The sequence below is a fragment of the Cotesia typhae genome, unplaced genomic scaffold (genome assembly GCF_013202065.1).
Source record: "Cotesia typhae breed Kobodo isofemale line unplaced genomic scaffold, CoteBio_Ctyphae scaffold_13, whole genome shotgun sequence".
NCBI classification, from domain to species: domain Eukaryota; kingdom Metazoa; phylum Arthropoda; class Insecta; order Hymenoptera; family Braconidae; genus Cotesia; species Cotesia typhae.
The window spans coordinates 18,118,411-18,144,500 of NW_027423774.1; the positions used below are offsets into that span (position 1 = coordinate 18,118,411).

General features: G+C 27.3%; 3 protein-coding genes across 6 annotated transcripts; 1 reads left to right on the forward strand and 2 right to left on the reverse strand.

Moving 5' to 3' along the window:
* The first annotated feature begins 189 nt into the window (after positions 1-189).
* LOC141535461 (uncharacterized) lies at positions 190-7,437 on the forward strand. Of its 3 annotated transcripts, XM_074255396.1 has the most exons (10): positions 190-305; positions 1,323-1,398; positions 1,479-1,576; positions 1,654-1,709; positions 3,971-4,183; positions 4,344-4,628; positions 4,708-5,068; positions 5,140-5,804; positions 7,010-7,231; positions 7,304-7,437. In XM_074255396.1, exons 1-4 carry the CDS (start codon positions 237-239, stop codon positions 1,657-1,659), a joined length of 249 nt encoding a protein of 82 aa, XP_074111497.1. In that variant the 5' UTR covers positions 190-236; the 3' UTR covers positions 1,660-1,709; positions 3,971-4,183; positions 4,344-4,628; positions 4,708-5,068; positions 5,140-5,804; positions 7,010-7,231; positions 7,304-7,437. The 3 variants fall into 3 exon arrangements, 2 of the variants coding, with proteins under 2 accessions (XP_074111497.1, XP_074111496.1); XM_074255395.1 differs by lacking the exon at positions 1,654-1,709; XR_012480594.1 differs by lacking the exons at positions 190-305; positions 1,323-1,398; positions 1,479-1,576; positions 1,654-1,709 and adding an exon at positions 2,877-3,212.
* On the reverse strand, positions 6,492-14,458 carry LOC141535460 (aquaporin AQPcic-like). Its single transcript, XM_074255394.1, has 5 exons — positions 14,248-14,458; positions 8,637-8,824; positions 8,042-8,185; positions 7,320-7,781; positions 6,492-6,769 (listed from the first exon to the last, which is right to left on the reverse strand). Exons 1-5 carry the CDS (start codon positions 14,270-14,272, stop codon positions 6,761-6,763), a joined length of 828 nt encoding a protein of 275 aa, XP_074111495.1. The 5' UTR covers positions 14,273-14,458; the 3' UTR covers positions 6,492-6,760.
* A 1,698-nt stretch (positions 14,459-16,156) lies between these two features.
* Positions 16,157-25,171, reverse strand: LOC141534876 (aquaporin-like). Of its 2 annotated transcripts, none has more exons than XM_074254483.1 (6): positions 24,921-25,171; positions 23,678-23,846; positions 17,975-18,162; positions 17,606-17,749; positions 17,096-17,530; positions 16,157-16,907 (listed from the first exon to the last, which is right to left on the reverse strand). In XM_074254483.1, the coding sequence occupies exons 1-6, from the start codon at positions 24,972-24,974 to the stop codon at positions 16,902-16,904; spliced, it is 996 nt and encodes a 331-aa protein (XP_074110584.1). In that variant the 5' UTR covers positions 24,975-25,171; the 3' UTR covers positions 16,157-16,901. The 2 variants fall into 2 exon arrangements, with proteins under 2 accessions (XP_074110584.1, XP_074110585.1); XM_074254484.1 differs by lacking the exon at positions 24,921-25,171 and adding an exon at positions 24,146-24,365.
* Between the last annotated feature and the right edge of the window lie 919 nt (positions 25,172-26,090).

Below are 26,090 nucleotides of genomic sequence, written 5' to 3' on the forward strand. Positions count from 1 at the left end.
TAGCTCGTCTACAGAGAAATCCTCGGCACCTCTCCTCTCTGGCCTCGACCGTCTCCGTATCTGTAGTGCTCCTGCTTCTCTGCCTATCCACTCGGGACTCTGCACTCTACTCGGCTCTTGTCCTCACGGTCGGATCCTGCTCCAACACAACAACGTGAGACGGCGCGCCCGCTGTCAATAACAGAAACGAGTGGCGCCGTTCGGATATAAGTTCCTGCTACAGTCAAATCCCGCGCATGCACATCCACGAGCACAAGACGAGACTTTGCATAACGTACGCTAATAATAAAAATAATAATATTCAGGTTTGCACTTTTGTTTCTTTTTTTTTTTTAATTTTTTTCTTTGTTCATAAATATGAAAAATATTTTTCGAGATTTTGTGAAATTGTCAGACATTTAATCATTTTTTTAATTTTATTAAAAATATATAATTTTTAATAAAAAAATTTTAACAAATTAATTACAATAAAAAAATGCTTCTAAAAATTTTCACTTGTAATTTTTATTAATTTTTACATGTGAAACTTTAATTAAACTTTTTTTTTTTAATAATTTAATTGCTATAAAATTCCAAAAAAATTTTAATATCTGTCAACTTCAGTGTTATGTAAACAAAACAAAAGAGAAAAAACATTGAATCTAAGTGAGAATAAAAAGTTTCAGAAACATATATAGTGAAAGGTGTCATCGAATAAAATCTTAAAATATATACTATGATACTGAATTTAACAGACATCTTTAAAAATTTTTAACTTGAAAAGATTATTACAAAAAAAAAAATTAAAAAAAATTTGCACGTGTAAAAAACTTCAAAAACTGCAAGTGCAATTTTGTAAAAATATTTTTTTGTTTTAATTTAATTATTAAAAAAAAAATAACTTTAATGACATTAATAATTTTAAAACTTCTTATTCTCACTTAAATTCAATGTTTTTTCTCTTTTGTTTTGTTTACTCTAGTTATTTGTTCTATGTCAAATGAAACTTTTGAAAATGGTAGTGGTATTTCGGAATTTTATCCTTCAATTACAGCTGTTCTGAAAGTTAAAATGCATTGTTACTAAGTTATTTAAGTATGTATTACAAGCAGAAGAAATTAAACCACCTGAGCAAATAAATAATAATAATAATAATAATAATAATGGTAACTAATTTTGAAATTAAAAATCACTTAATTTAAATTTCCAAAACTTACAGGCAATTTATGTTTATATATACGTAAATATATATTATATGAATGAACGGATAAAACAAGGAAAGTATTTAAGGTTTAAGTACAGAATGACATTTAGTTCAAGATTTTTATCTTTGTCTTTTTTAGGGAGTGAAAGAGCTAAGAACTGGCTCATCCGAGTGCCCCACCAACCGACAATCAAGAACAGGCGAGGTTGAATTCTGTGTGTTAAGTATAATAGTAAAAGTTATTTGCTGGATGCTGGTAAGATAATATTTAAGATCTTCTTATGTATTATCTCAGATGCCGCGTACTCGTTGCTGGTGCCGGTTAGAGACCTCTGGTGGCAGGCGCTGGGAGTGGGGGAAAGTGAATTTGCACAAAAAATAAAAAGGATAAGCGTAAGTAAGTATCATGCGTATGAATTTTAAATTTGCCAGTCAATAAATTAATTATTTTATTTTATTCAAATTTTTAGGTATAAAAAAGACATGCAATTTCTCAGGATTTATTTTAGTAAAAAGGAACCTTGAGGTAAGCGGACGTTGACCGTTTGTGAAATAAATTATGATGGAAAAATTCTGAGTTTGACGGTTTAAAAAAAGAAGAGGGTTAGATTTTTTTTTTTTTTTTTTTTTAATGAATTTTTTAGATTTTAAAATAAACAAGCTTAATGCAGGTAGAAAATTGCATGGAAATTTTTTGTGGTTATTTTCATGTAATTGATGATAATTATATGTAATTTATTTATGAAGATAAAAAATTTGTTTATACGTAGTACGTTCGTGATACCAAACGAAGTAGACTTTCGATAGTTTATTTTTTAATTAAACGATTCATAATAAAAAATGTATAAAGAGATTTTTTTTTTTTTTTTTTTTTTTTTTTTTTTTTTAATGTATGAATTCATTTAAAGCGATAATAAATTCTCGAATGTTTTCTTCTTTTGGTAATTATTAACAAGTGGGATCAACCCCATTAACATTTTCAAATTTTGTTTTTATCCTGCTTGTTTATACGGCGGATTTATGATAAAAAATATCGTAAAAGAAAGAAATAAAGATTTCGGCAGCTTTTTTGCCTTCAAAAGTAGGATAAAATTTTGGTTCTCATATTTTTTGATAAAATTTCTATTTTATTTTTTTTTATATTTTTCAGATATATTTTCTTTGAAAAGTATATAAAAAAATGAACACTTAAAAAAAAAGTTAAATTTCACAATTTTCTAAAAAATTTATAAATTTACACATTTATAAATTTTTTACAAAATTTGTTAAAATTGTAATAATCAACTTTTTTTTTTTAATTGTTTATTTTTTTATGTATTTTTCAAAAAAAATATATCAATAGAATATTTATAGAATATATATCAATAGAATTTTTGTTAACAAATAGATTATGGCAAAAAAATAAGAACAAAAAATTGACATGTTAAAATTTAAAAAAATTAAAAAAGCAATTTTTTAGAATTAATTTAATTATTAAATAAAATGAAGAAATAATAATTTTATTAAAAAAAATCAAAATAAGAATCAAGCGAAAAAGCGCGGGTAAATAATTTTTAAACATAAAAAAAGTAGGTGGCGCCACCAATCGTTCGCAATCTTTTTTAGCAACCGAGTAACCGTCAAACCGTCAAATGAAGAAAAGTTTTTACTATCAAAATTTAGATCACCTGATTAAATTGTTTATTAACAACGGTAAAGTTTGATAGTTATCTACAATAAAACTTAATAACTAGTAATTAAAACAATTATAAACGTCAAGGCCGGGACGTTGATAACAATTATGTATACGTATATTGGAAACTACGAAACATTAATTAAATTATTTGCCAAGAAGTATCTGACAACGTTAAAGTTCGTATTTCTAATTAGTAAAATTAATTCTCGACCTCGGTGACAAGGTACTCTAGTCTCAATTAGTCTTACGGCAATTGGCTGAGAAACTGACGTCTGGGACGTCAATGCGAAATTGCTTTTCCGAATACAATAATCAGCTTACTGATAATATATCATGATTCACGATCCATTGCACGTAAGTAGTAAATATCAATCTATTTATTTTATACAGAGAGATATCGAGTAGCAACTTGTTATTTAACGATAAATAATAAATAAAATTTATTGACACACAAGAGCTGGAGAAAATGAAAGATTAATAATAAATGCTCGCTGAGCAACAAAATAAGGACAAATTGCTTCGATCTCGATCTTGATATCGCTAAGCTATGACATTTTACAAAATAAATCTTGCGAAAAGTCACTTGAATAATAATAAGAATAAGAAAGTAATAAAAGAAAAAAGAATAAAAGTTTAAGTTGGAAAAAGTAGTCAAGTTAAGCATTAAGACCAGATTGAAAATTGAATTATTAACGAGAACGACGACGTCCGGCATATAAATCATACGGAAATATTACTTTTCTTTAGAAACGGAAACATGACCATCCGTCGTCTGCTGGGTGTTTTTTTTCTATATGTATATACTTTGCCAATTCAACTGTCCCCAGTTTCCCTTCCGTTTTCTTACTATCGTCTCAAGAGCACCTCATTTTTATCATTGCCTTTTTTCGCTTCGTTTTGTCATTTTTCCAACCTCACATCTCTCTTTCATTTCCTCTAGCATTTTTATTAAAGTCCTGTCATTTTAACAATTCAAAGCTCGTCTGATACCAACTGGTGACACTTTAATCATTTTTTTTATTTTTACATCCTTCCTTTTTCAACTCGTCCTCATCCTAAAATTTTTTTCATTTGCCCTTTTTTTTTATTTTATATTTTTATTTTTATTTTAGCCTGGTGAACTAAACACAAACGCACTTGGTGTGATACGTAACGAACCATTTCATACCGAATATTTATCTTTTATCAGTAGGATAAAAAAATAATCACTATGAGTGCCACTGCATCTGCCTAAGCTGCACTGAAATGGTTCTATGCAACTGAGCTGTAATTCAGCGTTATATTGTCAATGTCATCGCCGATATCCAATCTGTCTATTTTTTTCGGTAAGCTTCTTTTCTATGAATATTAAATAAAATAAAATGAATGAATAAAACTCAATAGATAACCGTTGACAATTAAATTCTTGAATTTAATCAATTTTTAATTTAACTGTTTAATTATACTTATTCGTTTATTTATTTTTGGATTGATTTATATGCACAGAATATTCAAATGAATAGAACTCGGAGTTGAGTGAATCATTTGATATCTTCGGCTCGAAATACTGCAGAGTAATGCGCATTGAAATCAATGATTTGATTTGAGGTTCTCCGATTGATCAAATATACGCATGGATTTACACCAGATTATTGAAAATATTTAAAAGTGCACTTGGAAAATTAAAAAAAAAAGAAAACAAGATATGAAGTAATCGATGAGCAGGAAGGTGATATGTTGAGAGATGATCGATTGGACGAATGAGTACACTTGAGTGTTTTATTTTCCGAAGTATGTATTTTATTTGAAGATACTTGTTTTATATAATGTATAAGTTGTTTTATACATGTGTTTATACATTGAACAATAGGTTTTTTTAAATCAACGAAAATCAACTGTGCAGAAAAAAAAAGTTTAATAAATATTTTTAGTTTTTCACCTGGCATACGGTACAAGTTTCGGGAAAACAGCCCGCGGATATACAAAATGAAAATGTAGCAAACTCGTGAGCACCGTCTGTTCACTTATTCCAATATCTCGAAAACCAGTAGTGACAGATGCTGTTGTACGAACAGAGCCACAAATACGTGCCATCACGAATGTTATTACTCTAGATCTTGAGTACTGAACTGAAGATACCCACCCAAGTATATATCTTACAAAGTTTTCCCATAAAATAATATTTTATGCTGAATAACGAGAAAACAGTTTTTATTAATTATTCTAACAAAGTAAGTTACTTTTTTTTTTAACTTTTGTTCAACTAATAAAAATTTTAAAAATGCATTTAAATTATTTTTAGTTCTTGGATAAATTTTCTGAAGCTTCTGACTTGGTTGAATAGAGGAATAAGAAATGTATCAATTAATAGTTCGAGAATATTTCAAAAGCTGCTTTTCAGAGAAATAAAAAAAAAACCGTGGCATTGTAAACTCTAGAAATATGAAGACGTCAAAAAACAGTTATATCTCAAGCAAAAAGTATTATTATTATTATGAAAATAATATTTAAAATAAAATACTACTGGTCGCAAATAAATATTTATAGAAAAAATAACTTATCCGCAAATAAAAGCGGTGTATTTTGAGGGTATTCGTATTTTTAATGGTATTCAAATGACATTAATATGTTTTGATAGACCATTAGGCTGTGAACCAAAGTACCCTGTCGTATTGAATCATGTCATTCTGACGCTAATGTAATGTTCGATGTTGGCATCACCGAGAAGACACAATAGCACACACAGCCCGATCGGAAATACTGCTCTTTCAATGTTCATATATACATATATTTATGTATATATATTGTATGTACGCATACTTACTTGTCGTACGTACATATGTAGCAGTTAATGCAGCGTAACCATTCGGGAGTCTTCGAGTGTCAAGAGGGTTGAAAAGGGACACTAGGGAAAACCTTCGCCCTTTCCTTCAAGCTCATGTCACGGACTTGCACGTACAAGATGAGGTAACATGAGACACTTTATGTATAAAGCTATTCATTTTTTAAACCCATCTACTTACATTAATTACTCTTTAATTATACATAAGTAAAATTGAACTTTATTTATATTATTTACACAATTTTTATTACATATAAATATATAAAACATTTAGTTTAAATAATTTTCAAAATAAATTCATTTAACAATATCGGTCAATAAATACAGTCTGATATATATTATTTGAAAATATAAATTTAAAGTAATGAAATATACACTTATAAACATTCTTATAAAATCTATAATTTGATTGAGTATGTGTTAAGAGTTTTGACAACAAAGTTTATTGACTTACTCTAAATAAATGAGCATTTTTGTTTGTTTATTAAATAGAAGTAATTGTAGAAAAGTGATGTATAAAAACAGATGGCACATGTATGGATAAATAATTTCTATTGCTATAATAATAATTATTATTATTATTATTATTATTATTATTATTATTATTATTATTATTATTATTATTATTATTATTATTATTATTATTATTATTATTATTATTATTATTATTATTATTATTATTATTATTATTATTATTATTATTATTATTATTATTATTATTATTATTATTATTATTATTATTATTATTATTATTATTATTATTATTATTATTATTATTATTATTATTATTATTATTATTATTATTATTATTATTATTATTATTATTATTATTATTATTATTACTTTAATGTAGTTCGGTAAACTCTTGAGGCTATTTATTGATTCAACCGTTTATAATCTCCTTTGCATAATATCCTCAAACTCAGATGAGAGAAGACGCGTGGAAGACTTTAAACTTTAGAGATATTGTTGTGTACTTTCGCTTTACTTCTTTGATCGTGTTTGCTCTGTTTTACGTGCTTGAGATGCTTGCACGAAACTCGCACTTGGTAAACTTGGTTTTGAAATTCTTCAAATCGCATCAAACTCGCTAAATTGAAAATAATAAAAATTAGTTACGATTAGAGTGAATAATTATAATTAAAAAAAAATTAATTTACAGATGAGGAAGAAGTAAAACAAAATAATTGGGAATTAAATAGTATCATGTGCATTTGAATAAACATATTATCAAATTCTTCTAATATGCTAAATTTTACTCAAAAAAAATTCGATAGATTGAAAATAATTATTTTCTTTTTTTAATTATTGTAAATCTTAATGTTCACAGATCAGCGGCTAAATTCATCTGTGAAAAAACATCTGAGTGAAATAGGATTCTAAAAAGTCGTATTTTGAGATTTATATCGAACAATAGTCTTGGAACATAAAATTTATCTACTAAATTGTATCTACTAAAAGCTGGTAGCAACCCACATGAGAGAATTTATCACAAGGATTTAATACTTTTTTCCAAGTATAGGGAGCCCTTATTCTTATGAGCTTCCCTAAAGTAAGTGCTCTAGTAGTAAGATGTACTCTTTATTGTATCCAAGAATTGATACTTAAATTAAAAATATTGCAGGTATATAATACATTACCTCTGATTTATCAGTATCAACACTATTCAGATGAATGCTCTCGGAAATGGGTGTTAGAGTCTCTTTGTCATGAGTTTTGAGACCGAAAACAATTCGGTAGAGCGAAGCAGATATTGCAGCCCCGGCAATAGGTCCAAACCAGTAAACCCAATGTCCCAGCCATGAATTATTCCAAATAGCTGGAGCAAAAGATCGAGCTGGATTCATACTACAGCCAGTGTATGGCCCGAAAATAGTTGCGAGACAGGTTACGCCCAACCCAAATCTGATGGCTGTAGAATCTGTGTTTGAGGCATTACGTTTGTCCCATACTGCACACGCTATCAACATTAGGACCATTGTCGCCATAGTTTCTACCATAAGACCTTGAGCATTCGAAACTTGGGGGCTTATCATCGTCACACAGAACGTCGAGGCAGTTTCTGGACCGCCAGATGACAAAAAACCAGTTGGTGTGCTGAGCTGGTGAGTAATTAAAATTTTAATGAGTTATTAGTAATTAAAAATGTGTTGTCATTCGTTGCTTTATATAATGCATATTTTATTTTCATTTATAATTATATTCGCAAATTATTTTTTTTTTATTTAGAACCAATTAAGATCGCGCGATTATTGATGTATTATAATGATAATCTATTCATGTTTATCATTTATCTCGTAATTATAATTTTTTTGCTGAATTTAATTATAAATGAACAATAAAACGCGATATCATAGTTTACCTTGAGTAGACCATAGCCCAAAATACCGCCGAGGATCTGAGCAATAATATAAACGGCAGCTTCGGATATTGATTTCATTCCCAATACCACAGATCCCACCGTAATTGCAGGATTTACGTGGGCATGACTTATATGGCCAAAGCACTGCAATTAAAAACATCCAAAAATTTTTAATTATATCTGAAGTAGAATAATTTTATTTTTTTAATTAAATCCATTTATACAGATTCGATAGCCAAGTAATTTATCCGGTGATTGTAATTGTAACGAAATTGTGCAATCACTATCAATTATGAAACAGATGATAAAAATTATTTTTAATAACCTACCGGTCATTACGTTATTTGCTGGTTGTTTCTGTTTTAATAAACAATAATTTTTAATAGTTTATCATTAATTAAAATATGTCAATGATATTTATCGCGTTATAAAAGTTTGAAAAAAAAAAAATTTTATAATATTACGTTAGAGTAATACTTTGATCAAGTTATTTATCAGCAAGCTTGCATGTTGCGAGTAATTATACTTTGGAAAAAAAAAAAAAAAAAAAAAATATTAAAAATATAATAGATAGTAGGAAAGCTGATATACAAACCTGAATAACAATCATAACTGCCAAACCGAAAGTCAAAGTTATTTGTAAATGTGGTGGTGAAACTCCTAAACTTCCGATACACCCACCACATCCAAGGAATACCAGTAATCCAGTACCGACTAGTTCAGCCATACCACTGAGAAATGTGTCCCACATATCCCCTTGTCCATACATCATTTTGTATAACTCTATAACAAAATCGATTATTTACATTATCATTTTTTTAAATTTATCTTCATGGAAAATAAACTCCAAAGATATATTTATCAAAAGTTTTTCATCGTATAGTTTAATTTGACACTTTTATCTCTCAGATTGAATTTTTAAACTATTTGATTTATCAGTTCATTCAGTGATCTTCTTTTATCTATGTATCAACAGAACTTTAGTTCATCTAACTTATTTATAATTATTTCGTAAAAGTTCATTTATCTGATCATTTTTTCGCAACTTTTTTTTTTCAAGTTTAAGTTGAAGGCCATAGTCAGAAAATAATGATAAGATATAAAAGATTAAGCAATTGTAAATTCATTCCGAGCATTAATTCATTAAAAATTCTATGGTAAAGTAGTTCTTATATATTTTATACTTACAAATGTGTATAAATTGATTGAAACTATAATATAAAATCTCATGAAAATTTAAATTAGTCAAGATACCTAGAACCAGTTTTTCATGATCTTACAAATATATTTATAAAAACTGAGAAAAAAAATTATTTTCAATTTCAATTGCTTTTTTTTTGTTTATTAATACTTAAATTGTATTATAAAATTTCCGAACAAACAAAATTGATGATTAAGAAACTAAAAATATCTTTTGTTGATAACTTTTAATGAAAACAATCTCACACTGAGAAAAAAAAGATACTACTAAATTTATTTTAAACGATTCTTGAGCCAAGAAATTTTTTTCTGGACAAAAAAATTTTTTTTTCTCACTGTATTATCATACGTTTGTTAGAGTGAGAAATAACATTGATTTTAGCAGTCTTTAAAAATTTTAACAATTTATAACATTAATTTTTAACTATATTTATGAAGCTTTTCTCAACAGCTTTATCCTTCATTTACAGAGTTTAATCAAAAGTCTATTAAATGTTTATAATAAAAGTAATTTTAATGATATTCTCAATGCTAGTTGTCGTATACTCATAGCATTCACCCAGTAATTTATTGTGTCCTGAATCCCGAACGTGTTTCTCGAGTCGGAAACTATGAAAACACAATATAAATGAATATATATATATATATATATATATATATATATATATATATATATATATATATATATATATATATATATATATATATATATATATATATGTACATATATAGGTATAAACGGTAGAGACCAGCAGCATCTGATAAATAATTCGAGTTATACTCGAAACAGGTGTGATTTAAAACCGAGTAATTGCATTATCCACAGATTGAATAATAAATAAAGTGGAAGCCTAGAAAAATCATTAATCGTATTAAGAGCCCATTAATCTTGATCAATCATCGAGCTTAATCTTATCTACGCTCCAAATCTAGTATCCATTAGTAGAATTAATCAGTTAAAAAATGATAGAGTCGTCAATTGGTTATATTTATAAATCAAACACGAGAAAAACAAACATACTTTCACGTTTCGCGTTTTTATTAAAATTTATTCCGCTAACTTGTATATATTTATTATTATCACTCATACATCAACGGTATAAATACTTGTATCTATATTTTAATCAAAAGTAAATACACGTGTTGCTCGACTTGCCCACCCAGGCGAGCGACCTTTTACGCATATAAACAATTTTTTAATTCTATAATTAACTCAAGAACCATAAATTTAATTACGCATTACACACTGTTTTAGCTTATTACTCATTTATAACACAGCATAGTTTAAAAATCTATTACTTTAATTATTAACGTGCAGATACTAAAATATTTAATTGTACTTGCAGTACTGATAGATACATTTAATTACAATCGATCGATGGTAATCGATACGCAATTACGGTAAACAGGCATTAAAATTCAGTTATAAATTACTCATTTTTTCAGCTGTCATTAATTTAATCCTTGAAAGTTAATATATATTAACGCACATTGAATTATAAATAGTTTATAGTTGAGATAATTTTTATATATTGTTATTCTTATTTTTATTATTTTCAGTGGAATTTAAAATTGTGTTTACTTGGTTTGACATTGAATGCACTCTCATACCTTATGCCTCTCATTCAAGATAAATATAAAGTACATAGAACTGACAGCGGCTTGTCACTCGGAAAGAAACATTACCAACAAAACTAAGAATACTTTTATCCTAGCTAAACAGTTAAAATATATCTTTGACCTACGATGTATTACGATGTATAACAGATTACAATTAGTTATCTTCAGGGACTGTATCTTCCACTAACACAATGCTGGAAAATATTATCAGCAATCACAATTGTAAATAAATAGATTTTTTTATCTGACGTTAAGCAAATTTAATCGACAATGAGATCAATTAAATATAGAATGATGATGAGTGGAAATTTTGAACAACAAGTTTGCGAATTAAAAGTTAAACACAGCAGATTAAATTGACGTTACTGGTAAAACAAACCAACTAATTTCTTGATATTGACGGTAGTGTTCTATTCATAGATTAGGCGTTGATTAGGTAGCATGCGATCCAACCGAGTCATATGATGTTGGTGCAATCTCTCTATTAGGTAGAATAGAACAATGAACCTTGGCAAGGAATCGGTAACAAAACAAATTAACTAATCACTGGTACCAATTGCTTTAAATTAAATTTAACTTTAATAGTTATACTATTATATGAATTATTATTTATTATCTTTTGAACTTATTATTATTTAGTTTATCTTATCCCCAGACACATCTAAATCTTACGACATCTATTTATGATGTTCCAAGTCATATATTCCCAGTTGTTAAATTTTATTGTTAGAAATTACTCGTCTCCGGTGTGGTAAATTATTTGGTGTGAAAATTTTAACCACCAATTAGAGAGAATAAGGAGTTACTTAGTTTTTTAATCATGCGAAATTATAGTAAGCTCGTAAAAAAAATTTAGATGGGAAAAATTGTTTTTATAATTTGAAATTAAAGTAAAAATTTGAAATATTTATAAAAATTTTATAAGCAAAAAATTTTAGATACAAGTAATTTTTTAACATCATTTTCATCAATAATTTTTTGGAGACATAAATATTCCGGTTTATTTTTTCGAGATTAGTTCATTATTTGGGTCAAGAATTTATTGCTTAATTAAAATTTTATTTTTATTGATTCAAGATCTTTTTATCCGCGATTATTTAGTATTGACCTTATTGATGTATTCATTACAAGATAGAGTATAAAAAATTTACTTTTAGATAGGACATATCGCAAAAAATTTGGTAATTTGACTTATGGTAAAAACTGCAATTACGATGACATTAAAACTTTAAAGGTCAATAGTCCATTTACTATTTTTAATAAATATAATAATTTATCGAGTTCAATCTTTTCAATTAAAATAATGAATCATTTTTATCGTAAAAACTTTACCGTAAAAGTTTTGAATAACAACAATAATTTTTATTGTTTGTTAGCTTTGCTATTTACAATATACATAAACATAAATAACTTCTTTCAAATAAAAAAATGCATAATACATTCTTAACAACTATTTATATTTTTGAAATCATCAACATTATTTATAATATGATTATATCACATGGTAATTTGTTGTACCAATGTAGACCTCTACATACAATGTTGTACCTCTACATACAATTGTTTTTTCCGCAGTAATTGTTTTTGTTTTTCTTATTTTAAATTTGGAGTTATTCCTAGTTTCATAATACTTCTCATTTAGTTCAAATTCATTGTAAAGATAATCAGGGTACACAGTAAAAAATTTATCGTCATTTTGTAAAGTTTTAAAATTTATGTGTGGAATATTACACTCTAGTGTGTAAAATTTAACGTTCTAGTGTGTTAAATCATTAAATCAACAGATGAGAATGTTAAATTCTACACACAAATTTTAACACTTTACACAATGACGAAAAACTTTTTACTGTGTAGAGCCTATTTTTTACTTTATGTATAAATAAACAGGTGTGAAATTTTGATGATACCCAGAAAAAAAAAATTTCTTGATCCAAGAAAATTATAAAGAAGATCGAAGTTATTTTGGAGCAAGAAGAAATTTTCTTAGCTTAAAAAAATTCAACTTCGTTCAAGAAATTTTAACTTTTAACAAAATTTTAACAAAAAATTTTCAGTCTTCCTTAAGATTTTCTTGATTTAAGAAAATTTACGCTTGACTCAAGACTTTTTTTCTGTTTGTGTATGAAAAAATTATAAGAATACTTTTTGTTGAAAAATTTTTTTTTTATTAATTAGGTTCCTATCAATTTTTCGTAGCATCCTTCTTCATCATATAATAATTCAAATTTCATATCATCAATTCATTCAAAATTCACTTTTTATAGATTTTAGGAACATTTTCGATAACATTTTTTGACTATCCAAACATAGCAGTCAATATATTTTTATTTACATTTATTATACTAAAAATCCAGTCTAGTGTATCAATCGCTTGTGAAAATAGGTGTAGAGTTGCATTGATATTAATAATTCATGGGACTACCATACTAATACCGATGCATTTTCGTAAACTAGTAACCGATTCGCTTGACTTGGGCTTCACCCTGATGGGTTTTAGGTTTTGGTATATTGGAATATGCTTACGGAAGGTCGCCGGGGCCGGGGTCGGACAAGAGCAGACTGAGCATTGAAACGAGAGGGAATCGATGCAAAGGGGAAGTTGAAAGCCGTCGAATGCATGCATAATCGAGGAGGTCACAACCAAAGCTTCACACACATTACCATTATAACTTTCAAGTCAAACTCAATATGCTTTTACTGGCATGTATTACGTGTAATGTCTGTTGATGCCTGCTACCTACATCCACTTTGTTTCAGTGTTAATTATTCAGTCGGTATTTTTCAAAAATTTTCACAGCAAAATCCGTAAATAATAAATATAAATACGAAAGAATTTAAATATAAATATGTTTTAATGCTCAATTTATATTTATAAATAAATCCGCGTATGAATAACAAAGTCTACTTGGACTATATCTTTAGTTTGCGTCTATATTTACAAGCGTTAATTTTATATTTTTTCACACATACTGCTTTAATTTGCAAACGAATTCTCGATCGCTTCAATATAAAAAAAACTCGGTACCGCATCATTAAAAATAAAAAGTGACCGTGAAAAAATATTGACAAATTTTTTTGTCAATTATTTTTTTAATAATTGTCCCAGATTTAGTAATAATAATAATAATAATAATAATTATTATTATTATTATTAATTAAAGAATGAATATTATTATTAATTTTAACGAGTAAAATTTCTTTTGAATTGAAGTACAATTAATTAAATCAAAGCCCAATTTTTCTGGCTCAATGCATTCAATAGTCTCATTTAAAAAATTCTTTCAGCACAATAAAAACTATATAATGGAATGAAATAAAATAAATAATTTTTTTCATTTTTTATCCAATTAAAACTAAACAAATAAATAAAAATATAAATAACTTACTCGACTTGCTTTCACGATTAGCCATTGTCGGTAGGCACACGATTTTTTATCGAAAAAAATAAATATATCTATTAACTCTCAGTAGCTGGTGAATTTAACGTGTATAATATATAATCCCAAAGGTATAGTAGCAGATGAACTCTCTGAAGTGATCTCGCACGCCGTACTCGTGAGTCGTGTGTAAGTCGTTTGTCACACTCTCATGATACCACGAGAGTACCAGCTCGCGTTGTCAGTTTTATCATGAAAGAACACCACCCACGGTTAACCGATTTTATTGCGCCCCACCATTTTGACGTACGTGTAATCGTAACCGCTCGGAAAAATAATACTCGATACATCAAAGACAAGATCACTTTTACGCTATTATAAATATGTACATTACAAATTATAAAGGTGGTAAAAATAAATATCAAAACTCAATTTTAACTTTTGAATAGGTCGATAAAATATTTAAAGGTGTTAGTTGAGAAATAAATTTTTTTATCTTTTTTTTTGAGATACAAAGTTGAGACTGATTGTTAAAATAGGAAATTTATTGGGAAAATAAGTTTGGAGTATTAGAAACGTTTATTCATTTTTAAAAGCCAAAAAAATTTGAAAAATCAAATATAAACACGTCTTTTTTTGTGTGAAAATATCACAAATATGTGTAAAAATGTGTTAAATTTATACACTCAAAAGAAATTGTTTATTAACGGTTCAAAAAGTTAATGGAATTTTTAAATTATTAAGTAGGAACACCACTGTGATGATAAAAAAAAAGCGGCGATTTTTGGGAATTTTTTTGACAGGGAAAATAAAGAAATATAGGGATTGGATTTTTTTTATTTTATTAAGGATACATCAAAGATTATTACCCTAAATTTTTATTAAAAAATATTTAATTATTTTTGCAAAAATTAAATATTTGCAATAATTAAATATTTTTTAATAAAAATTTAGGGTAATGATCTTTAATGTACCTTTAATGAAATAAAAAAATCCGATTCCCAAATTTCTTTATTTTCCTTGTCAAAAAAATTCCCGGAAATCACTTCTTTTCTTCGATCGTCACAGTGGTGTGTCCTCTTAAGTTCGAAAAAAACAAGATGATTAATTATAAATTCAGAATTAATAAGAAATTTTAATAGTTAGTTTGAAGTGGGCTAAATCAATATTTTGTATCGTTATATTTTTTATTCATACGACATTTCTCTGACTAAATTAATTTTAAATTAATTAATTACTGACCGCAGTAATTTATTTGATTTGCGTATCGATTATAAAATTGAAAAATTGAAATAATTGTATCAATATAGTGAACGGACCGTAATGTATTATGTATTCCTAGAAAAAAATGTAGTAATGAGATAGAATTACTATTACATTATACGAATTAGAGTTGGTTCGAGTGTGCTGCAGAATAATGGATGACACATGACAAATGAGTAGATTATAAATGCAAAACAGTCACAAATTGACTTTAAATATAATGAAAGACTGGCAAAACCACGCATCGTTAGCAATTTAGTGTCAGTTTGTTTCAGTCATTTAAATATATATATTTTACCAGTTATCAAATTATAAAATATGATAATATCCACGCGCGGGCTGTCATTTATTTGTTTTATACTACTAATTATCTTGAAAAATTAATCAAGTAAATCATACTGAAGGAAGGATACATAATGAATGACAAGTTAATCTAAAAAAAAAAATATCAAATATATATTTGATAATCAATTATTAATTACATTGCTTACAAAATCTTATAACTTTATTACTTAGCAGTCGACCAGCTTATGCTTAAACGATATGTTCATCTTTTTAAATATCTATCGCATCATTTTTTATCTTATAAGTTGTAAGTATCAATTATTCTTTAAACAATAACAATATATAATCATAAATTACAGGTACTATTACATTATTAATTAACTTATTCAATTTTATTTATAACTTGATTCATTGAAATGTAATGATCTTATCGATTACAGAAATTAAATATGAAGAAAGGTTCCTTAAATATTTTATTTAATATTATGTAACTAAAGATAATCTCTGTTCTGCCATAAACGTGATTTTTTTTTAATTTATGATTTGAGTTTATCAATTTCAATCACTATATAATTACATTTTTGGCATGTGATGATTATTATAATTTATACAATTAATCAATTAAAATGAATTTTAATTACATCTTATCAAAATGTCATTTAATATTTAGTTAAGAACTTAAATTATTGAATGTTAAAATATTTCCTTGACTTCTAAAATAAATTTTGTTTATCAATTTAAGTAACGCTTTCTTAAAACCATAAAAACACAATATTTTGATCCATTAATTTTTTTTTCAAGTTGACATCAATTTGAGGTAATCGTTTCTTTACAAAAATTTTTTAGATACCTCTCTCGTCAAATACCAACTCTAATCTGACTTGAAATCTAAAGTATTCAATGCAAATTTAATAAATAGAGATCAATAATAGTATCATCAATTTTCTTGCTAAAATGCTGGATACTAATCCCGAAGAATTATTTTTTTATTTAAAATCTCACTCATAAAAATACCCTTAATCAGTACTTCTCAAATCTCATCGTAAAAAACAAAATTTTTCAGAGTTTTATCATCACAAATTCCCAATACTGGTACACTCAACTCTTGATTGAGCTCAGATCTAGAAAAAAAAATTATTAAATTAATATTTTAAAAATTAAAGTCAAAATTAAGTATCAAAAAGTTTGGAAAATCTAAAAATGCATGTTTCGGTGAATGAAAAAAAAAAAGGACTCAAAAAGTGAAGTTTTGCGTCAATGCGTCAAAAAATTTTTGTGTTAAAAAAAAATTTATTTATCTATAAATTACCTCAGCCTTTTGAGTATTGAGGGATTGACACTCTGGTAAACTGCACTGAGGCAGTGAAAATACTGATCTGTACAAAACAGAAGCGAGCAAAGATCCTCCGATGGGTCCAAACCAGAAGATCCAGTGGTGGTTCCAGTAGTTGTTCCAAATCGCGGGAGCAAGTGACCTCGCGGGGTTCAAACTGCATCCGGTGTATGGACCGAGCCCCATACACAGAGCAGCGATCGTCAGTCCGCACTTGATAACCCCGGAATCCGTGTTTTTGGCATTGCGTTCGTCCCACATAGCACAAAGCATGAACATCAGCACTGCTGTCGCGATTATTTCTCCGAGGAGTCCTTGGATCACTGGAATTTTTCCGTGGACCTCGGTAACGCAGAATGTTTCTGCTGGTGATGTTGATGAAGCCAGAAGGAGGTCCGACGGTGTTACGACCTTTTATTTAAATTATTATTATTATCAGATGAGAAAAAAAAATATTTATATTCAATTTAAAAATGATTAAATTACCTTGAGTAAACCGTAGCCTAATATAGCGCCGAGGCATTGGGCAACAAAATAAACACACGCTCCAGTCAATGATTTTTTTCCCATAACAACTGCGCCTACTGTTACAGCGGGATTAATATGAGCTCCGCTTATGTGTCCAATAGACTGCAATAATTATTTTACAATTAGTTAGTTAGTTATGTCAACTCAAAATTAATTACCAGGAGGGCTAATACATTTGAAACAAATTAACTTGATTCTTGAAAAAAATTCTTGAATCAAGTAAAATTCACTTAAACAAAAAAAAAATTCATCAATTTGAGAATTTTTCTACGGAATTGAGTTAATTTTTTTCTCGGTGTATAATTAGATTATAATTAAGCGATTTACCTGTGCAACGATCATAACAACAATTCCCCAAGCAAATGATACTTGAAGTGAAGAAGGTGGAGTGCCCATACTGCCGACACATCCCATACATCCTAAAAAGACCAGTACAGCAGTTCCAATTAATTCGGCTAAGCCGCATTTAGTTGTTTCCCATGCAGAGCACTCATCTTGGATCAAGCTTTTAAGCCCTGAAACAAATTTTAAATTAATAATTATTATTATAAATATTATACATTAAATTATCTAATGGACATTATCTTTAATTACAATTATTATATCAATTCACGTAACCGTTATTTAGAGGCCAACGTAAAATTAACATATGAAAATGTAAATATCCAAGTGGTTTTATGCAAATTGTTACTAAGAGGCGGCGCCCGCAGACTAAATTGCAATAGCCACACAATTATATTACGTAATTTCATGTTTTCATCTAACGGGTACAATATTATCTAGAAAATTATCATACTTTTACTATATCTATACCTACGTAATTTAAATTTTTAAATTTAAAATATATTCTTAATTTTGAAGTAATTGAACTCCTTTCTCAAAAAAAAATCCTACAGTGTCAAAAATCAAAAAGGATTTCAGTGTGAATTTATTCTCCCAAGTACAGATAGAGTTTTTGGACTAAAATGAATTTCAATTAGCTGAAACAAGTTCTATATGGAAAATTATTAACATATATTCCAAACAATTTATCTCAAGCTCAAGTTCGTAAATATTAATTACATTTTACATATTTTAATGTTACTGAAATTAATTAAATTATAGCAATTTGTTAAACTCCTAAAGTAACAAATTAATGTAGAGAGAATTTATTCGAAAATGTTATTTTGAGAAATTGAAAAAAATATTGATGTGTTTTTTTTAATATTAAAATTTATTTGTTCTATCAAATTAACGAAAAAGGTTACATTAAATTTAAAAATTTCCAAAAACAGATTTTGTAATTTTAAAATGAATAATAACTATTCTATCATTTTTATTCAAAAAAATCAATCATTTACTCTGTGGAGTACTAAAACAAAATTTATCAAAAAAAAAAAAAAAATTAAACATTCATTAGATAAAGTTATGAATCAACAAAAATTAGGACAAAGTGTACTCTAAAAATTAGTCAACCCATTATTCACAAAAACAATTTTTTTTCATTTTCCAAGTCAACTATTTAGCCACCATAAAAATAATCAAATCTTCTAACTCAATAAACAAATAAAAAATTCTTCTCGCACGCGAAAAAAAGTAATAACAATGTTTACTTTCATTAATTTTTGGTACAGTTGTTTTCGTCCGCATATTTGGTTAGTTATTTTTTTCAGATAAAAGATAGTACATAGAAAAGTATAATTATTATTTATTATTATTATTATAACTCCAGAGTTATTAAACGAGTCATGAAAGCAAAGAGTTATTAAAATTATTAAATTATACGAGGTGAAATTATTTTTTATAATAAGTAAAATAGATTTATTCAAACTCTTCCATTATACTTTTATTTATTCAAGATAAATAAAAATAAATAGCAGGTAGACTTGGTAATCAGCAAATGATTCGATTAAATTTCTCTACTTAGCAATCGCTGATTTATTGTCTTGAGTAATCCGCGATCGGTAAGCTAACAACAGCGGCTATAGATTCGTTTTCAGCCGCGGCCAAAGAAGATTTCTCTCTTGATTTATATGTTTGCATTTTGATATCCATATAATCAAGTCAATTTAGCTAACACACTATGTCATTACATTAAATACTGATTGACTTTACATTTGTTGAACTGTCTAAATTCGGAAGATAGACAGATAAATAGATTTACTTATGCCAAGACACACAGTAAAAAATTTTAAGTCAATGCGTCAAAAAATTTTGTCTTAAATATTTAACACTTTTTTGTGTTAATTTAACATAATTAATGTTAAATTTACACATATAAGTGTAAAATATTGAATACAAAAATTTTTAACATGCATAAATTTTACAAAATAATTCAATACAAGTGATTATAGCAAAAATTTTAATTTTTGTTATTCCACTTTTTTATTCATAACTATCGTGGTTTTTTTTTTTTCTAAATTGAAACCAAAAATATAAAAATTTATTAAAAATAAGGTAAAAGACCCAAGTATTGACACTTGCAATTTTATTTTAATTAAAAAAAAAAATAAATCAACTCTGATAAATTAATACATATAATTTTCGAATTATCAATTTTAAAATAATTGGTTTTTTGAGAATATTTTATTTTTTTAATTAGAATCAAATCGCAAGTATCAAACAACTAGGCTAGTGTCGATGACTGGGTTTTTTACCTTAAATTAAAAAATTCCCAAATTTACTAATTGAAAAAAAAAAGAGCTACTCAAATCAGTTTATCTGTTCTCAATTGATACGCTTTGCAACAAACAACATTTAATTTTTATTTATATATTATTGGTATAATAATAAATAATAATATTAATACAAATAGATTTTATTATATTATTTATACTCACAATCATAAAATATTATATAACTTGACGCCCATTTCCGCATACTCCTATTGCATAATTTTTTATTGTTACCACACTTAATAACAATCGCCTAATGCAACTATTCAATCGTTTATTAAATATTGTCCCATAATTCTTTCATAACAAATAATTGCATTAGTCGACTACCGAGTTTGGCGGTTTAGTCCCTACGGGTTAATAAAATTTTGTAACTCTATTTCCTTGATTTATTATTTCAAATAATCGTCGAGAGAATAGAAAATAAATTTCAGTGAGTAAACTCCTTGATAAATTGCAATCATTTTTTTTTTATTGACAAATCATTGACAGTAATACTTTTAACCTAACCAGTGGAATTTTTTATTGTCACAAGCTGTTATATGTCTTATCGATGTTATTGAACACGCTTATAAAAGGTTTGAGTGTAGAAAATTTTTTTTCGTTATAGTTAAAAAACATTTGGTCATACAGAAGTAAATTCTTATTTATAGAATACTATCTTTATGTCGACGTCAATGTTGGGTATTTTTTAAGACTGTCAAATAGTTTTTTTTTGTTGTACAGCGTTGTCAAATCAGACTTGTTATTTTTTTAGATTTCTAGTAAGTTATTTATGTAAAATTTACCAAAGTTAATTGAATGAACACCTATGTGATTATTTGGTAAATTTGCGAGCTCAAGTATTACAGTAGGTCAAGTTTAACAGGTCGGTCGATGACCTACGGCTCCTTTCGGTGTAAACTACCTGTTTGAAAGCAAATTGTACAAACTTGTTCTTATTCTCTATACTCCGGCACTCTTAAATCTCAAACTGCTCGAAAGATTTTACCCTTTGAAGCGACTGCACAAAAAATGGCAACTTGTATTTACTTTTTCATAGAGTACAAAAATTTCCAAACAAAATTAATTCGTGAAAATAATTTTTATAAACAATTCACAAATGTTAAAAAATAATTACGATAACAATTATGCAACTCGGTATTAACGGATGACGTTATTGATATTAGATAATTGAAATGACATTTATCAAATAGATTGTTTTGTTAAGCCTCACACGTGGGAGATAAAAGAATACTTCCATTCATTTTATTAGAGGAAAAAAATGCATGTAATTTATAGTATATAAATTTTTATCTCTATTTGCAACTGAACAATTACCTTCAAATTCAAAAATAAAAAACAAGTTTTTAACATAACTTCCGGAAAATAAACGCCCATTTTTTGTAGTAAAATATTTAATTGAAAAGATTTCTAACAATTTAAAATTATTTATTTTACGGTAATAACAAATATATCAATAAAAATTTATTTTTTTCTGAAAATAATCGCGCATTAGATGAAACTTTCGTTTTCGTAGTGTATTTATGTATAAAAAGCGGTGTTATATTAGCAAAATTGCTATTATTGCAAGAACAATAAAACGAAATATATATCTTTAGAAAATCAGTTTCAAAAAAATTTTCTATAAACAAACGAATAATGAGGAAAGACAGCGATCTACATTGCGGAAGTTTTATATTATTATTTAGCATATTAGCTTCTTTATATAAATTTCACACTCTTATCTTTACGCTTCATCCATTATCCATTCTTGATTTTTTTTTCTCACGACATTTTTATAATCTTCCAAGCTAGTCGTAAAAAGGTAATATGTGTGATAAAAAATGTTACACATATTGATGTTACTCAATTGTTACAAAACAATGGATCAAAAAAAAAGTAACACCTACTGTGTTATCTTTTTTTTCACGATAGTATTTAATAGCACGATTAACTACTGTATTATCGCTTATATTGGACTTCACTCTTGCAAACGTATCCATATAATATTCATATGTATGTACATTACAAACGCAGCATCCAGAGCCGATCAATACCAACAGAAAGTAGTAAACGGTTAGTAAGGGTCGTACATATTTAAAGAAACGGCCATGGCCTTTAGTCAAAATTCTTTACACTCTAGATGTCACGCGACTTCATATTAAATCAATTCAAATTTATGTGCAAAAGTTATTGTTCTAAAAATAAAACTCGAATTAATTTTAGAGGCTTAAAGAATTACGTTATACAATGTTATTTTTTTAAATTTAATAATTTTTTTCATTTAATTTAAATACCAAATTTTTGCGAGGAACTTTTATCGACTTTGAAAAAAATCAGTAATGTCCAAAAATTTATCAGAACTTTTTTTTTTTTAAATACGAAATGTAAAAAATATTTTTGATAACTAAAAGTATCAATTTTTTTAATTTTCAATGCGTGTATGGAAAAAAATCGGTAAATAAATAATTAGAGATAGTCTAATTAGATAGAATTGGTAATTTAATTATCTTTTATCCTTGAGCGCCAATTATTCAATCTAATCCTCGTTTGATGTTAATAAATGATAACATATATTTCTTCTTGATAAACGACAATCGACAATCAGTTTAATTTGATGCTCATCAGATAAGAAAGCAAAAATAAATAAATCTTGACCAGCTTTCTACAACTCGTGGAAACTAGGAGCGATGCCAAAGATACAGTTATTAAGTATTCCGCGTTTGAGTAAACAGTGCGCCAATAGTGATTTATTTATGACCAAAGATTTGAATTCAAAACTCGATTGCTTTCGTTTCAGTTATTACCATACAAAGAACTTTGGATTCATTCACCGTTATTGATCTTATTTATTTTGGCATCAAATCAATTTTCTTTTTATTCCTTATTGGATATAGAAAAACCAATCATTTTTATTTTTAAAAAATTTTTTGTAATGAAAATTTCGAGTTAAGAAATTTATTAAAGTAACTTGAAAAATTTTCCAAAATTGTGGAGTAATTTATGTTTTTTAGAAGTTCTAATCGCTTAAAAAAAAAACTTTATTTATTTTAGTCACACACAAGTCATTAAACTTGCATATCTCACAATAAAATTTCATTGCCGAGCATTATTGTTATTAAATTAATTTTTATATTGCGCAGCAACGAACGAGATAAGTGTTGTGGTTAGAAAGAATATTAGTCAGTCGATGTTAAAAAAATTTTTTTTAATTAATTATAAATGATTAACTAATTTTTCTTGAAAGTTTGGAAATTAAAAATTTTTAATTTCTTGAGCAAAAATTTCACCAATGATTTGTCCGATTAAAATAAATTTTCAATTACAAAAATTTTCCCGTGCATAAATGACTGAAATAAATCATTTTCAGTATAAAAAAGAAAAATCTACTTACAAGGAGCTTTTTTCTGTGCAGCATTAGTAAATTTGGCCGCAGACGGCAAGCTTATCGTCGTCTTAGATTTTCCGATATTACTATCAGCGGTACCATTTGTCGTCACTATCGATATGTTGCTCGGCTCCATCTCGTTTAAAACAGAGTTTTGCACAGCGACCGGTGCTACCTGGCAATACAAAACAAGACAAATATTGCATTACATTATCAATTATCATAAATTTATATTATCAACTCAAACAAAAAATCTAACAGTTAATCTCTGAAGCATTGATAAATTTAAAGAAGCCTCTGAGCTCTGGGATTTATCAGATAACTATTTTTATTATTCACAACTGTATTATTTACGCTAGGATTAATTTAGTTTTTTTTTTTTTTTATTTTGTAAACAATCTTTGATTAAACATCGAGTGCAATAATTAGATTTAGATATTATAATTATATTATCATAAAATTCGTTCCACTCACCCTCACAAATGGGTTGAAATTTGAAAAAAAATTTAATACTGCAGCTTATAATTATTTTGGACTTATTTGTAATATAATTAGCGATAATAGATTTACGCTGTATCAGAAACAGTAAGGTCGCGAGAACACGTTCAATAAATAGTAAGTAGTATAGTAAGTAGTAATGTGTTTCAGGTTATCGCGGGCTTATGTGATCGCGTGGTTGAAGGAAACTGAATTGAAGCTTGGTAAGCGTACGCTCTACTATATATGTAGTAAAGAGGCCCTCACTGTAGAACTGTTAACGACCGCGACGTGACATAGCGCGTCTTCATGTAACATTATATCCAGCCTCACTCCCGCTTTGCCTCTTTTCACAAAATATACGCACGAATCGTTAAACTAAACACGATTTTATTATACCCATGTGCTTCTAACAGTAAACAAATTAATTTCACACGCTTATTGCTCATATCGTACGCTAATATTTACATTTCACATATATCACAATAAATTTTTATCATATTATTGTAATTAAAATAATTACACAAGATTTTGCTAAATATTAAACATTTAGCATTTTTTTATCGCTTACACATTACTTCTGAATAAGCAATTACTAAAAATTGAAATAGCTTGATCGCCGATTTACGAAGTTGATTTACTTGTGATTTGTTCCTTAAATTATCTATTAGCATTTTTAAATACAACTAGAATTATTTATAATATTTGAATTAAAATTTTAAGAAAATATTAATTTTTTTCGTCAAAAAATTACTGTTTAGCAATCTCTTACCTTGGGTGATATTGAGTTGTAAATTTCCCCTTCATTATCAATCAGTTTTTGCATTATTACTTTTATTAATTATTATTATATTTGATAGTAATTAGATAATCAACAATTATTTTTGTTTTGTGTTATTGGCACGGTTTATCTTTTTTAGTGAGCTAACTTTTAGTTTGTTTGCCATAGTTAATTATAAAATACGTCACAAGACGCGGAACATCCGCGTGAGATGCGCTTCAAATCGATTGAGACTAGATGTAGGTCGGTCTAGGTCACGGTAAATCCGAGTCATCGCGTAAACTACCGAAATACGACGACTGGTTTTTCGTTAACGCGCAGATGTGAGCTTTGTACTATATTAGTCTTTCGGCTGGAGAGGGGAAAGCCAAATACACTTATGTGCACCGAAATTTTAAATTTTAAAATCGAATTTTCTCAAAAAAATTATATTTGTTGCTTCTAAGGGGTTGATTTTACGTTTTTTTATTTTTTTTTTTTTTTATCTTTGTGGGGTCGTACTTGACAAGTATTATCAATTGATATTTGTGTCATCCTAAAAAACATGGAGTTGTAAATTTATTCGTAACGCAGTTTAACTTTCCGCGCGTTACGTATTTTAATTTAATAAAAATATGATATTGAGCCGAATCGCGCGGATGTCAAAATTCTAATCTCTACACAGAAAAAAAAAATTAACATGATTCAAGAAAAAAATTCTGAAGAGGGTAATTTCTTTAAAACAAGAAATTGTTCTTGGTCTAAGAATATTTTCTTGTAAGAATTTATTCTCTTGATTCAAGAAAATCATTTTCTTCAAAATTGTATTTTTAGTTCAAGATTTTGGCTCTTGAGTCAAGTTAATTTTTTTATCAGTGTGTGTACGTTTTATTTTTTTACAATATCTTCTAAAGTATCGGTCGTATCAAAAAAATCATGAAGACCTTTTTCATGCATTTTTCACTTTTCAACTTTTTTTTTTAAAAAACTTTCTCCTTAAACCTACGGTTCCAAAGTTATACCGCTTAAAACAATGAATTTATTAACTACGATTATATATACCGTCTCAAAACAAAATGACCCACTCTTTCATGTTTCTCGACCAAAAAAATGCAAAGAGAAATTGATTTTAGCCATGAAAATAAAAATGCATTCTTCAGCCGAGGGACTATATATCAGGTC